The 14,381-nt window shown below is 36.9% G+C and overlaps 1 protein-coding gene across 1 annotated transcript in view; it reads left to right on the top strand.

Annotated features, from left to right (window-relative positions):
* Positions 1-14,381, top strand: part of LOC139015180 (nck-associated protein 1) — a 71,182-nt gene that overhangs the window by 30,670 nt on the left and 26,131 nt on the right. Inside the window, exons 6-11 of the mRNA XM_070422629.1 lie at positions 207-349; positions 433-523; positions 4,283-4,420; positions 5,217-5,265; positions 10,332-10,488; positions 13,541-13,597. Of these exons, the coding sequence (XP_070278730.1) occupies positions 207-349; positions 433-523; positions 4,283-4,420; positions 5,217-5,265; positions 10,332-10,488; positions 13,541-13,597 (635 nt within the window). The remainder of the gene's footprint in view (positions 1-206; positions 350-432; positions 524-4,282; positions 4,421-5,216; positions 5,266-10,331; positions 10,489-13,540; positions 13,598-14,381) is intronic.

The raw sequence follows: 14,381 nt of genomic DNA on the forward strand, positions 1-14,381 counted from the left end.
TGTCACAAACACAAAACTATTTGTAACTCCCAAATTTTACATGTTTTTGGTGAAATGAATTAGAACTTCAAAAATGGGAATAAAATAAATAACTATAGAAAACTATTAGCTTTCAGTAGCTGCTATGAAGATTGCTGTGTGTGTGTATGTGTGTTTAAAAGTTTGTAAAATAGGAAGGAGTTAAACTTGATGTTTTTTTCCCCCAGACTGTAAACTTTGATTTAACAAAGAACTACTTAGATTTGATCATAACCTATACAACACTAATGATACTGCTCTCTCGAATTGAAGAAAGGAAGGCAATCATTGGATTGTACAACTACGCTCATGAAATGACCCATGGAGCAAGGTAGACCTGCATCATAAAAATCTTTGTGAAATTCTCAATTTCATGGTTTACAGCTCAGTGAAATTTGATGTGTCTATTTTAAGTGACCGAGAATATCCACGCCTTGGTCAGATGATTGTGGATTATGAAAACCCTTTAAAGAAGATGATGGAAGAATTTGTACCCCATAGTAAGGTAAGAGCTGGTTTTTAGATGGCCTTTAATTGGCACGTGATATAGGTTAAATGTGGATAGTTAGATAAAGTGATGAACTTTTAGGAAAAAACCTATAATGAGATACAGTGGGTCCTTGACTTACGAGTGTCCTGACTAACGAGTTTTTCGAGATACGAGCAGTCTCTCGGCCGATTTTTTGCTTTGAGTTGCGAGCTAAAATTCGGGTTACGAGCCAGCTTCAGATACCCCACAGCTAGTTGGCGCAGCGAACGTCACAGTGAACGCCACAACATCAGCCCAGCATCACGTGTCTCACTCGTTCACTTTTTGATTTGACATACGAGTAGTTTGAGTTACGAGCTCCATCACGGAACGAATTAAACTTGTAAGTCAAGGCCCCACTGTATGAATAATAGCCATGCATGTTTTATTTAATTGATAAACTTTCCGGAAAAATTATAATGAGATATGAATAATAGCTATGCATGATTTTATCTAATTGTGAACCAGAGAACTAGTTAGATTTTGAATAGTATATAGAAACTCAGGAATATATTGACCGATTATATTTTTAGACTTAATATAGGCTGTAGAGGAGTGTAGTATTTGAGAATGTCTCCTATCGTACCAGACTGCTTGGGTGCTAATCCCAACTCTGCCAATTACTAACTGTAATATTGGGCAAGTTACTTAACCAACTTCACTATACATCAGTTTTCTTATCTGTGAAATGGAGTAATAATAGTACCTACTTCATATGATTATTATGAGGATTAAATTAGTTGCTTCATTAAAAGCATTTATATATATAGTACTTGATAAATTTTAGCTATCCTATATAATAAAAGCCTCATATGCAAATCGACTGAACAGTGGAATCACTGGTGGAACGACTGGTTGCTATGACGTGCACTGACCACCAGGGGGCAGACGCTCAATGTAGGAGCTGCCTGCAGGCCCCAGGCCAGAGGGAGGTGACCAGCGGTGGTGGCAGGAGGCGGGGGCCAGCCAGGAGTAGGTGGTGGCAGGGGGTGGGGCTGGCCGGTGAGCGGGCGGCGCCAGGCCAGCCAAGGCGGGTGCCAGCAGGGGCCCCTGATTGCCCCACTGGTTGTCCCACAGATTGGCCCTGATTGCCAGCCAGGCCTGGGACCCTGCCCGTGCAAGAATTTTGTGCACCAGGCCTCTAGTATTATTATAATGTCTCTTAGTGAGAAAAAAATATTACAGGAGTTTTGTGGAAATAATTTGGAAAGTCTGTCTTTTACGATATATTAAAAAATAGTTCTTAATGAAATACTTTTGGTTCTAAGGAGTCTTACTATTATTATTTTTCTGCAGTAGTGCTAATTCAAAGAACCAGAGTACCTAAGCACATTAAGGAAATTTGTAGTTAGCTCATACATTCTTATTATAGACTAGAGGCCCGGTGCACAAAAATTTGTGCACTCGTGGGGGGGGGGGGGTTCCCTCAGCCTGGCCTGTGCCCTCTCGCAGTCTGGGACCCCTCGAGGAATGACCACCTGCCAGCTTAGGCCCGCTCCCTGGGGGGAGCGGGCCTAAGCTGGCAGTCAGACATCCTTCTGGCAGCCCGGGAGCCCTCGGGGGATGCCCACTTGCCAGCGGGGAGCATGCCTAAGCTGCAGTCAGACATCCTTAGTGCTGCTGAGGAGGTGGGAGAGGCTCCCACCACCACCGCTGTACTGGCAGCCATCAGCCTGGCTTGTGGCTGAGCAGAGCTCCCCCTGTGGGAGCGTACTGACCACCAGGGGGCAGCTCCTGCATTGAGCATCTGCCCCCTGGTGGTCAGTGTGTGTCATAGTGACCAGTCATTCCTAGTCGTTCTGTTGTTAAGGTCAATTTGCATATTACCCTTCTTTATATAGGGGTGCCTGGCCAGCCTGGGTGAGGGGATGATGGCTGTTTTCAGGCTGGCGACAGCTCCTTCAGGGTGGGGGTCCCTGCTGGGGTGCCTGGCCAGCCTGGGTGAGGGGCTGATGGCTGTTTGCAGGCTGGCCACAACCCTTCAGTGTGGGGGTCCCTACTTTGGTGCCTGGCCATCCTGGGTGAGGGGCTGAAGGCCGTTTTCAGACTGGCCAAGCCCCCCAGCGGGGACCCTCACCCCATGAGGGTGTGGCCAGCCTGGGTGAGTGGCTGATGGCTGTTTGCAGGCTGGCCACAGCCCCCAGCCATCCAAGCTCCCAGTGGAGGCTGGCTGGAAGCAGGTATCTGGGATTTATTTATCTTCTATAATTGAAACTTTGTTGCCATGAGTGGAGGCCTCAGCCAGCTCAGGGCTGGCAGGAAGCTTGGCTTCCTTCATCGCCCGGGCAACCAAGCTGCCTGCTTGCTCCAGCTCCGTGGCTGCCGGCCGCCATCTTGTTTGGGTTAATTTGCATATAGTTGCTCTGATTGGCTGGTGGGCGTGGCTTGGGGCGCAGCGAAGGTACGGTCAATTAGAATCTTTGTCTTTTATTAGTGTAGATAAGGAAATTGAAGGCTGGTGAAATGACATGGTAAGCCATTTGGCAGAAATAGTGACAAAATCAGAACTAAATCCCAGGGTATTAATATCTTGGTTCATTGTTCTGTTTGGATGCTGAAAGAATTTTAATATGGTATTTTGTATTTTGACATATAGTTAACACCAGATTTACTTCTTTTCACACTTAGGTGATGAAATTTTTTTAAAGACTCTTGGATCTTTTTTTAACTTTTCCATAGTAATTAGCATATACTAGACTATTCATAATTACTTAAGGAGAATTTACCATTTGGATTAAACCAGTTATTTTCTAATCTTGATTTTTCTGATGCTTCATGATATCCCAGAGTATCAGATATTTGCTAGTATTCATTAAAAATAAATTAATTTTAATTAATTTAATGATGTAGTGTAATTGTAATACAGATTCCTGGGTTCTATTCCCAGAGATTTTGGTTCACTGAATTTTAGATGGAACTCTGTATTCTGTATTCTGAACAAACTCCTCTAGCAATTTATGTGCAGTCAGATTAAAAAGTCAATACAGAATTTTTAGGAAGCAGAGATAAATAGCAAGGGACAACTAAAAACAAGCATAAAGCAGATGAGGTGGAACATTAAATATTTTTAATGATACATATTTAATGATAAAGCTATAGTTAATAGACCACATGACAAATTTATTAGGATAGAGTACATATAAGGCATTCTTGGAAAAATATGGAATATGTTGAGCTCTAGCAACAGTCACATAACCCCAGTGTCTTTTCCTCTCAGTGAGAACGATCAGTGTAAAATCATGCACAAGAGGATGACAGGAGGTTCTTTACCCCTTTAAAATAAAGATCCTAACATTTCCAAACATTCTGAACTTTAAAAAGGTAACATGATTTCATGAGCTAAGCTCTTAACCCAGGAAGGCAGAATTTACGTAGCTTTCATGAAATAAAGAAAACAAAATCTGGCCCTGGCCGGTGTGGCTCAGTTGGTTGGAGTGTCCTATATACCAACAGGTTTTGGGTTCAATCTCATATCAGTGTTTCTCTCTCTCTCTTTCTCTCACCTCCTCTCCCCTTCTCTCTGAAATAAATAACCATATCCTCAGGTTAGGATAACAAAAAAAACAAAAACAAACTGGAGGAGTGTTGCTGGGACTGACCTCAGATTAAAAAACGCATAGGCTCTGTTGTTTTGGGATGGTACAATTAGAAATGTACAGCAGCTGTAACTGGAATTTAAATGGAGAAGGAAAAAGAAATTTTATTCCTCAATATTTTTTTCTCTATTTTAATTAGTCTCTTTCAGATGCACTAATTTCTCTTCAGATGGTGTATCCTAGAAGGAATCTTTCAGCCGACCAGTGGAGAAATGCCCAATTATTGAGTCTCATCAGTGCACCCAGTACAATGCTTAATCCTGCACAGTCTGATACCGTATGATTTTGTTTTTCCCTTTTTGAATGAAAATAGTGAAATTGATTTTTAAAAACTGAGTTAAGCAGTGCTATTGCAATATTCTAATTAGTACTAGCCTATAGTAAAGTTTATTGTAAATGCTCAGTAATTAAGTTATACTATTTAGTACTTTTATTTCTAGATTCTGATGCCAAGTTAATACAATTAGTAGTATGAGTATTTTCTTTTAAAGTTTAAAAGTTTGTTTTAATCTTATGGTGGAAAATTTAGAAGGTGCAGAAATTTATAAAGACAAAAACTAAAATTTCCCAAATCTTACCAACTAGAGAAAATTGTTGTATGTTGTTATATTTCTTTTTAATCTTTGTGTGATTGAATATAGATGTTATGTATATGGAAAATGCACACACATAATTACTGATTTGAGTGAAACATTGAGCACCCATATACATAATTTTTTTTTTTAACTTGACTAAAATTTTATCCTTTGGAATACCACAAACTCTGAAATAGACTTGGGAAATCTGGAAGTTGTCATTTATTAGATTGAATATGATTTAGCAACATTACTTTTTAAGGAGGAGGTATTAAGTTATGTAAATGTGAAAGGAGCACAGCTCTTATTGTCCTTTATGGACTGCAATTTTAAATATGGGTTATAAAACTTTTACCCAACTTTTAAAATTTGTTGGGGTATTTGAGCCAAGAATTGAGTCGTGAGAATTCTGAGGATTCAGAGGAGAGTGATTTGATATGGGTTGTTTTGTTTTTAAGAATTTCTTTTAAACACAAATTTATATTTTCTCTTTTTAAGATGCCTTGTGAATATCTCTCGTTGGATGCAATGGAAAAATGGATTATCTGTAAGTAAAATTGAATAGTTTAGTGATTATCCCTCAGGTTTAAGTTTTAGAGAAAAATAACAGATAATATATATTACTTCTGTGGCAAGCACTTTCTTAAGTCTTCTATGTGCATTACCTCATTCAGTTCTCATACTAATCCTGTTAGGGTAGATGGTATGTTTTATAGATGAGGAACCTAAAACTTAATCCATACAGCTAGTAAGGGACAGTGACAAAGTAAGAACCCAGGCTAACTCCAAGGCTCATAGTCTACATTATATTGCCTCTCAACATAGCTTTTTATTTTGTTTTTTAATGATTTTTTAAATATTGCATTTATCCAGTTAAAGTTTTTGGTATTTACTTCAGAACATATAATAAACGATTCATATGTTTTGCAGTTTGTTAGATGCAGGGGGAATAAAATTCCTAGGATTTTTTCCCTAGGAAGGATTTCTGCCCCTATGGGAGAAGTAGATAGAAACACACAGATTTAATACAAAATTAGAAATGCTACATTGCCGCCGAAACCGGTTTGGCTCAGTGGATGGGGCGTCGGCCTTCGGACTGAGGGGTCCCGGGTTCGATTCCGGTCAAGGGCATGTACCTGGGTTGCGGGCACATCCCCAGTGGGAGATGTGCAGGAGGCAGCTGATTTGATGTTTCTCTCTCATCGATGTTTCTAACTCTCTATCTTTCTCCCTTCCTCTCTGTAAAAAATCAATAAAATATATTTAAAAAAAAAAGAAAAAAAAAAAAAGAAATGCTACATTGTAATTCCTTCTATCACCCCCATGTCCACTAGTGGAGGGGAATAATTTTGAGCAGTTTGTGTTTTTTAGGTCTTACAATTCTTGTTTCTTGATTTATTAAACTTTAGAAACTACTTTTATTACAGTGTTTGTCTATAGTGAAAGACCAGTTTTTCTTTTTTAATGATTTTTGGATTGATACTTTTATAAAATACAATAGAAATGAATTACTAGAATGATCAGAAATAAAGCAATAAGCAAAGACACAAAATAAATGCCCATATTTTTATTAGATTTAATCTAACAATTAGATTATTATTAAGTTTCTATTCATAAATCACTCAAGCTTTTATGAACGTTTGTAAACACTCTCAATTTCTCTGCTTAGTCTCATTATGCACTGGCACTTTGCACTCATTAAAATGAAAGAGGTGGAATTTAGCTCAGACTCCCTACTCTTAGCCATTTAAAAAAATATATTTTTATTGATTTCAGAGAAGAAGGGAGATAGAAACATTAATGATGAGAGAGAATCATCATCATGATCGGCTGCCTCTTGCACGCCCCCTACTGGGGATCGAGCCTGCAACCCAGGCATGTGCCCTTGACCAGAATCGAACCTGGGACCATTCAGTCTCTAAGTCTATGCTCTATCCACTGAGCCAAACCAGCTAGGGCCTTTTAGCCATTTTTATTATAATTTTTATATTGATCGGGTTTGTGATAGTTCTGTTTTTTTCTATAATAATAAGTTAAGATTTTCATGCTTTGTCTCTTAGTTGATTTAGACACAGCTTTTGAAGTATTTATTTTGCTCAAATGTGCAGTGATCCTTGGTTGCTTTATGTTTATGGATGTATGGCTGAAGAACTGGGGTGACTAGTAGACTTAGGTGGCATGGGTGACCTCTAGAGTTATACAGCACTATTCCCCCCAGTCTTTACCTTAAATGGGCTTTGTATGGTGAGCATGGAGGTGGGTCAGAAGGCAGGCTACTCTAATGGAGGAGGAGGCAGACAGATTTGGGATAACCACAGTTGCCAAGGTAAAGGTTTACTCTGAGTTTTGCTGCTTTCATGTATTTGAACCTTGAGTAGAGTTGATATAAAGGTAAAGAGTTACTTCAAACTCTACTTTTCTCTTTTCGATCCCAGTTCCCACATAAGGACTTTTCTACTGAAGATGGTCTACTTTCTTTAGAGCTTTGTTCTTGATTAATTCAAAGTATAGTCCCTGGACCAGCAGCACCAAGTAGAACCTCCTTAGATGTGCAGAATCTTGATCTCCACTCTAGACCTATTGAATCAGAAACTCTGTATGGATCCCAGCAATATGACTTAACAAGCCTTTCTGGTGATTTTGATGCAAGCTAAAGTTTGAGATCACTGGTCTAGTTTATTACCTGGGGCCAAGAGTTATTGAAGGCTTAGAATATTGAGGACTCAGGTATTTGAAGTGCAATTATAAAATAACTTATCCTGCCCTAACCGGTTTGGCTCAGTGGATAGAGCGTCGGCCTGCTGGCTGAAGGGTCCCAGGTTCGATTCTGGTCAAGGGCATGTACCTGGGTCGCGGGCACATCCCCAGTGGTGGGCGTGGAAGAGGCAGCTGAATCGATGTTTCTCTCTCATCGATGTTTCTAACTCTCTATTCCTCTTCCTCTCCCTTCCTCTCTGTAAAAAATCAATAAAATATATTTTAAAAAGCCCTAACCAGTTTGGCTCAGTGGATAGAGCCTCGGCCTGTGGACTGAAGGGTCCCGGGCTCGATTCCGGTCAAGGGCATGTACCTTGGTTGCAGGCACATCCCCAGTAGGGGGTATGCAGGAGGCAGCTGATCGATGTTTCTCTCTCATCGATGTTTCTAACTCTCTATCCTTCTCCCTTCCTCTCTGTAAAAAGTCAATAAAATATATTAAAAAAATATATATATATATTTTAAAAAAAGAACTTATCCTGATGTTCTTTTAAGGGTTTATTCTTGCTCTGTTGGTTGGACTCAGAGGACTCGTAGGAAAAGATCTCTCTTTATTTCTGGAGTTTTGGGTTACTAATTCCTGCCTCTTTTTTTTGTGTGTGTGTCATTGTTAATTTCCGCCTGAGGATATTCTTTCCATTGCTTTTCAGAGAGAGAGTGGGAAGGAGATGAAGGAAGGAGGGGGGAGGGGAAGAGAGAGAGAGAGAGAGAGAGAGAGAGAGTCCCATCTCTTTTTAACTTGATAGTCGAGTTTTATCTACTTTCTATCTTCAAAGATTTTCTTTAACTTTCTTGTCCAGTTTTGTTCTCCAACATTTTTATGGCTTGAAAATTAAAAAACACTTTTTTTAATCCTTTCATTCGGACCTTGGTAGGAAAAGGGGTTTAATGTGGTTTAATTAATAAACTATTCTCTTAATCTTGGGCAGTCTATTTTAAATTATTATTTTTTCTATCGTAAACAAATTAATATGCTTTAATTCATAATGTAACCTATGTCTTAAGAAAATAAAATATATGCTTATCCATAATATAACTGATAATATTTTCAGAGAAACCTTTTATCAGCAGCAATTTTGTGAAATCTAAGTATACAATAAGATGTGAGATATCAAGTGAATTTTATTTTATTCAGGAATTAAGAGTTAAAAGTCAATATATTGAATAAAAAATATTTTATAAACAAAATTTCTCTGGAGGATTCTTTCAATTTCTTTACATGTATTCTGTTTCTTTGGTTGCATACCAGATCAAATAATTGGCTTACATGTAGAGGCCCTATTGTATGAAAAATATTTTTATATGTTACAGGAAATTCAAGGAAGTTAAATATACTTCTATATGTACAGACTCTACAATAAATGGCTATTTAAAGAGCTAGCTTGCTTGTGTAGTGGCACTTTTAAAGGATGGTTGGCCCTAACTGGTTTGGCTCAGTGAATAGAGCATCGGCCTGCGGACTGAAAGGTCCCAGGTTCGATTCCGGTCAAGGGCATGTACCTTGGTTGCAGGCACATCCCCAGTATGTGTAGGAGGCAGCTGATCGATGTTTCTCTCTCATCGATGTTTCTTACTCTCTATGCCTCTCCCTTCTTCTCTGTAAAAAACCAATAAAATAAATAAATAAATAAATAGATAGATAGATAGAATAAAAAGATAAAAATATGTGTAAAACACACACACAAAATAAAGGATGGTTGAACTAAGAATAAAAAGATAAATGGCAAGTTATGTGTTAATAATTCAAGAGTTTAAAGAAGGGAGTGACTATTAAGAATTGTAGGGAAATCTCACAGAAAACAGGGTTGATTTCTAACTGGCCAGTAGGCATTGAGTAAGTGTTTAATGAATGAAAGTAGAGGGTTTATGGCCTATTATGGAGGGCTAGAAAGGACATCAATAAACATATATAGATTATTATACCTTTGTGTAAGATTTCCAAGGTAGATAATAAAAGGTGAAAGATATTTGAATTCATATAATAGAGAGCAGTATAATATATTGAAAGAATTTTAAGGGTAAGTAGTTGAGGCTAAGTCTAGCTCTAATTTAATAATATAACTTCAGTCAAGTCATTGATCATTCATTTCTTCAACTATAAAAGGACACCTGCTCTATCTACTCCACAGGATCACATGAGATAATGCGTGAAAAAAGTATTTAATAAACCATAAATTGCTATGAAAATGAAAGATGCTATTTCATTTATTCTGGTGATTTAGAAAAGTATATTTATTTTTCATTAATTGCAACAACTGTGATGATTATTATGCTTTTTAATTAGTAACTGATCTCAGGCTTAAAATATTTTTTATTTTTAAAAATATTTTTTTATTTATTTCAGAGATGGAGGGAGAGAGAGAGATGGAAACATAAATGATGAGAGAGAATCATTGATTGGCTGCCTCCTGCACAGCCCCTACTGGGGATTGAGCCTGCAACCCGGGCATGTGCCCTTGACTAGAATCAGACCCAGGACCCTTTAGTATGCAGATTGATGTTCTATCCACTGAGCCAAACCAGCTAGGGCTGGCTTAAAATATTTTATAAGTATTTCTGAAAATGTCTTTTAGTCATTCATTAAAAGGACTCTTTCTTCACAACCCAGAAGTGATGTTCTCCCCCCCTTTTTGTCAGTCTGGGTTCAAAAATTAATTTTGCAGAATACAGAAAATTATTGAAAGAGCAACAGTATTGCCATCTTGTATGTATATGAATTATTACCGGTCATTTAAAAACCTTAATTTAGTGATTGTGTTTACTTTTCTGAATTTTTGAAAAGCTATTTTGTAACTGAAAGAACTTTACCTTTGGAAAATTTTAACATTTGTATTGACTTTTCTTTTTTATTTAAAGTTGGCTTTATTTTGTGCCATGGGATCCTCAATACTGATGCAACAGCACTGAATCTTTGGAAGCTAGCTCTTCAAAGTAGCTCTTGCCTCTCTCTCTTTCGGGATGAAGTTTTCCACATTCACAAAGCTGCAGAAGACTTATTTGTAAACATACGAGGGTATGGCATCTTCAATGTTTTTGTCTTTTTGGATAAGGATAGTGAGTGGATTATCTTCATTGAAGTTTTGGGGATAGAGAAGGGTCATATCATGCAAGAAAATATTATTGCCTGTACCATCTTATCAGTCACAAGCAAGTTGTTTTTAACAATCATCCTGATAAGGTACTATTCATATTTTTTATAAGTAACTTCACAGATTAAAATATCTGGTGTTCCTGTCCTTTTAAAACTTGTGTTGTAGGAGAAAGAAGGTATGTCCTCTTTTGCAAATCATAATATGGTTTTAGACAAAAATAGTACTAAAAAAACACCGTATACATTTTAGAGTTATGAACTTTTAAAAAAAATGGTTTCCATCAACATTTAATCCCTCTGTGCCCTCTTTCACTTCCACCTCCTACCACCTCTCCCACAGTCACCACACTGGGTTTTGAACTTTTTAAAAGTGCTAGTTTAGATTTAGTGTACTTACAAAAGTACTAGTAGTCCTGTGCACGAATCTGTGTGCTAGTAGGTTGCTGCCGCCCTCCTGTAGCTCCCCCCGCTACCTCCACCCCCCCCCCCCCCCAATAGTTTGTTGCCCTGCCCTCTCCTGTAGCTCTCCGCCTCCTGGTTGCTTGCTGCCTGCCCCCTCCTGTAGCTCTCTGCAGCCCGCTTGTACCTCGCTGGCCCACCCTCCTGCTGATCCATGATCTGGTCGTGACATGCTTGGTCGTTACACCTAAGGGCAAAACGGCCAATTAGCATATTCCTCATTATATAGGATATGAATCAATCAGAAATATTTAATTATAACAATTACAGAAGTCAGACTGCTGCATATAGGAAATCGTGTTTCCCTTTAATAGGCAGGTATTCCAAATGACTTATTTACATTCATTTTCTGTAAAGTAAATAATTTTCAGAAATTTGTTCCTTGAAATTTTTAAATCTTGCATTTCTTTCCACATGAGGTTCTGTAGCCAATATATAAAAGCCAAGTTGAGCTCAGATTTGTAGCAATTATGAAATATTTTAAAATTAGGAGCATCTAAAATATCCTGGTATCCCTGGAAATGTTATGCTGGGCTTGTTAGTTTCAGGTAGAAATTAAATTTACTACATTTATTTCTTATCCTATTTACCTATTTCCTAATTAAATTGAGATAAAAATAGAGCATCTATTAGTTACTAAAAAATAAAGCTATGTTTAATACTCACAATTTAACCAGTATATCTCAATTTTAATGTGCATAAGAATTACCCTGGGATGTGAACTAAAATCCAGGATCCTGGGCATCATTCCTAACTTCCTCTATCTTCTATATTTGTATGTCAGAGAGATTGAAGGAATCTGCCCCCGCCTCTCAGTAATTTATTGAGGTAAAATTTACTCACAGAAAGGTAAAATTTTAGATGCAAAGCTCAATTAATTTGCATATGAATCACCCCAGGTCAGTGATGGCGAACCTATGACGCGTGTGTCAGAGGTGACACATGAACTAATTTTTTTGGTTGATTTTTCTTTGTTAAATGGCATTTAAATATATAAAATAAATATCAAAAATATAAGTCTTTGTTTTACTATGGTTGCAAATATCAAAAAATTTCTATATGTGACATGGCACCAGAATTAAGTTAGGGTTTTTCAAAATGCTGACACACCGAGCTCAAAAGGTTCGCCATCACTGCCCTAGGTCAAGATATAGAACATTTTCATTATATCCAGAAAATTCTCTCGTGCTTTTTTCTGGTTAGTATTGTCAACCTTGGTCCCCCTCCACTCACCCTCTTTTTCAAGTGGCCACTGTTTGGATTTCTGTCACTGTAGGTGATTCTGACATTCTCATGCAAATAGTTTCTCAGTCATGCTATGTGAAACAGTAACCTATGTACTTTTCAGGTCTTAATTCAGCTTTTATTTTAAACAATGGAGTTCCCAGAAATACCCTGTCATATGGGCTTTGTCATTTTCTAATTCATTCAGATTGCAAATCATGAAACTTGTATAATGTCTTATATTGACAATATGATGTAGAATCGTATTTAAATATATATAAACATTTAGAACCAGGTAGTCTGTGTATATTGAGTGAGCTTACCATATGTATGATACAAGTAAGTTTAGTGACACCATATAATGAGTTGTCTTTTGGTTATGCTTTTTTAAATGATAAATTTGCCATTTAAATATCTCTATTTAAAGTCGAAAAGTTTTAATTTTTAAATAGTGAGTGGTCAATCTAATTTAAAATGTGAATTATCATAGTAATTACAAGTCAGACTATAATTATAAAAGTTTATTAATTATAAAGTACAGTGATTATATAATTAGTATGTTTTGGACACATGCTCAAGAACACATAAATCTTAGAATTCTTAATTTAGAAGTTGAAGTTCTTAGGGTGAAGTGGTTTTAGCCAGGTTTTCAGGAAGAGGTTTTCTTTAATATTTGAGGAATTTTGAGTTTTTGTATTTAGTATTCATGAAGTTGACATATATTTATTTTTCAGATGGCACCTTTAAACTATTTGATGTTGGTGTTGTTTCATTTAATTTAAAGTAATCAAATGATTTCCTGCCCCAGTTTTCTCCATCACAGAGCCCCTATCCCTAAATAATCTTTAGTGTTGATTATGAGTATATGTCCTTTCAGAATTTTTTTAATGCTTTTTAAGTCAGAAGTGATAAAAAGTCAGAAGTAATAGCTTTGTCAGCACTTTAAATTTTTAGAAACTACTGTTAGTTACATCTTAAGTATAATTTTAATGTCTCTATTGGAGCTTAAGGGAATATAATTAATAAAGTAAAAAATCTACATTTTGAACTTTATTTTATTGTTGGATCTAATATATTATGAAATTTATCTAGGAAGCCTTTTCTGGTTACATAAGGTGCTGGCTAGGAAAGATGTGGGTAGACCCCTTCGATGCATTTCTAGTTTGAGGGCATTTTTCTTGTTGATAATATGTCAGTTCTATTTGACTTTTAGTATTTGATTAAATTATTTTGACTTATTGCTCAAATTAAGATCAACATGTTTCCAACTTTTTTTTTTTTTTGCACATAGCTATAACAAACGTATTAATGATATAAGAGAATGCAAAGAGGCGGCTGTGTCACATGCGTAAGTACTTCTATCTTATCTGTGGTACTTTTAATAAAGAATAATTTCTTTCTTAAAGCATTATTTTGTTGAAGTGAGTTCATATTGATGGTATGCAAAATATAATAGAAGTGGGGACTTTAAAAAATTAAAGATAGGTTTTTATTGATTTCAGAGAGAAGAAGGGAAAGGGAGAGACAGATAGAAACATCATTGATGAGAAAGAATCATTGTTGTGATTCATGTCCCCTATTGGGGATCAAGCCCGCAACCTGGGCATGTGCTCTGATGGAAATCAAACCATGACCTCCTGGTTCATGGGTCAATACTCAACCACTGAGCTACACTGGCCAGGCAGAAATGGGGGACTTACAATAGGAAATAAGTATATAACCTCAGTCTCTAGTAACTTTGGAATTAGTGCAGACAGATTTTAATTATTTTTGAAGTGTGATGAAAATGCTCTAAGGAAGTACCATACAAATGACTTGTAGTTTAGGTATCTTTCAAGTCTCTTACTGCCACTATCCTATAACGAAGTACTATATCTGAGCATTTTGAAAGATGTATCTTCTGAGGCAGGTGTCATTATCTGTTTTATAGTTGGCTGAAACTGAGAGGTAGAACATAAGGTCACATAGGTAGAGAGTGGGATTTTATCTGTCTTTTCAAACTGATCTGTCTCACAGCTAAATTTCTGGTATTGCATATTCCTGATACTTATTTTTTTTGTATATATTTTGTGTGTATGTGTGTGTATCCACTTATTTTTTGCACCTATATACATTTTAAAACTTTCTTGAAG

The sequence above is a fragment of the Myotis yumanensis genome, unplaced genomic scaffold (assembly GCF_028538775.1).
Source record: "Myotis yumanensis isolate MYYU_CA2020_CCGP unplaced genomic scaffold, mMyoYum1.0.hap1 SCAF_8, whole genome shotgun sequence".
Taxonomy (NCBI): Eukaryota; Metazoa; Chordata; class Mammalia; order Chiroptera; family Vespertilionidae; genus Myotis; species Myotis yumanensis.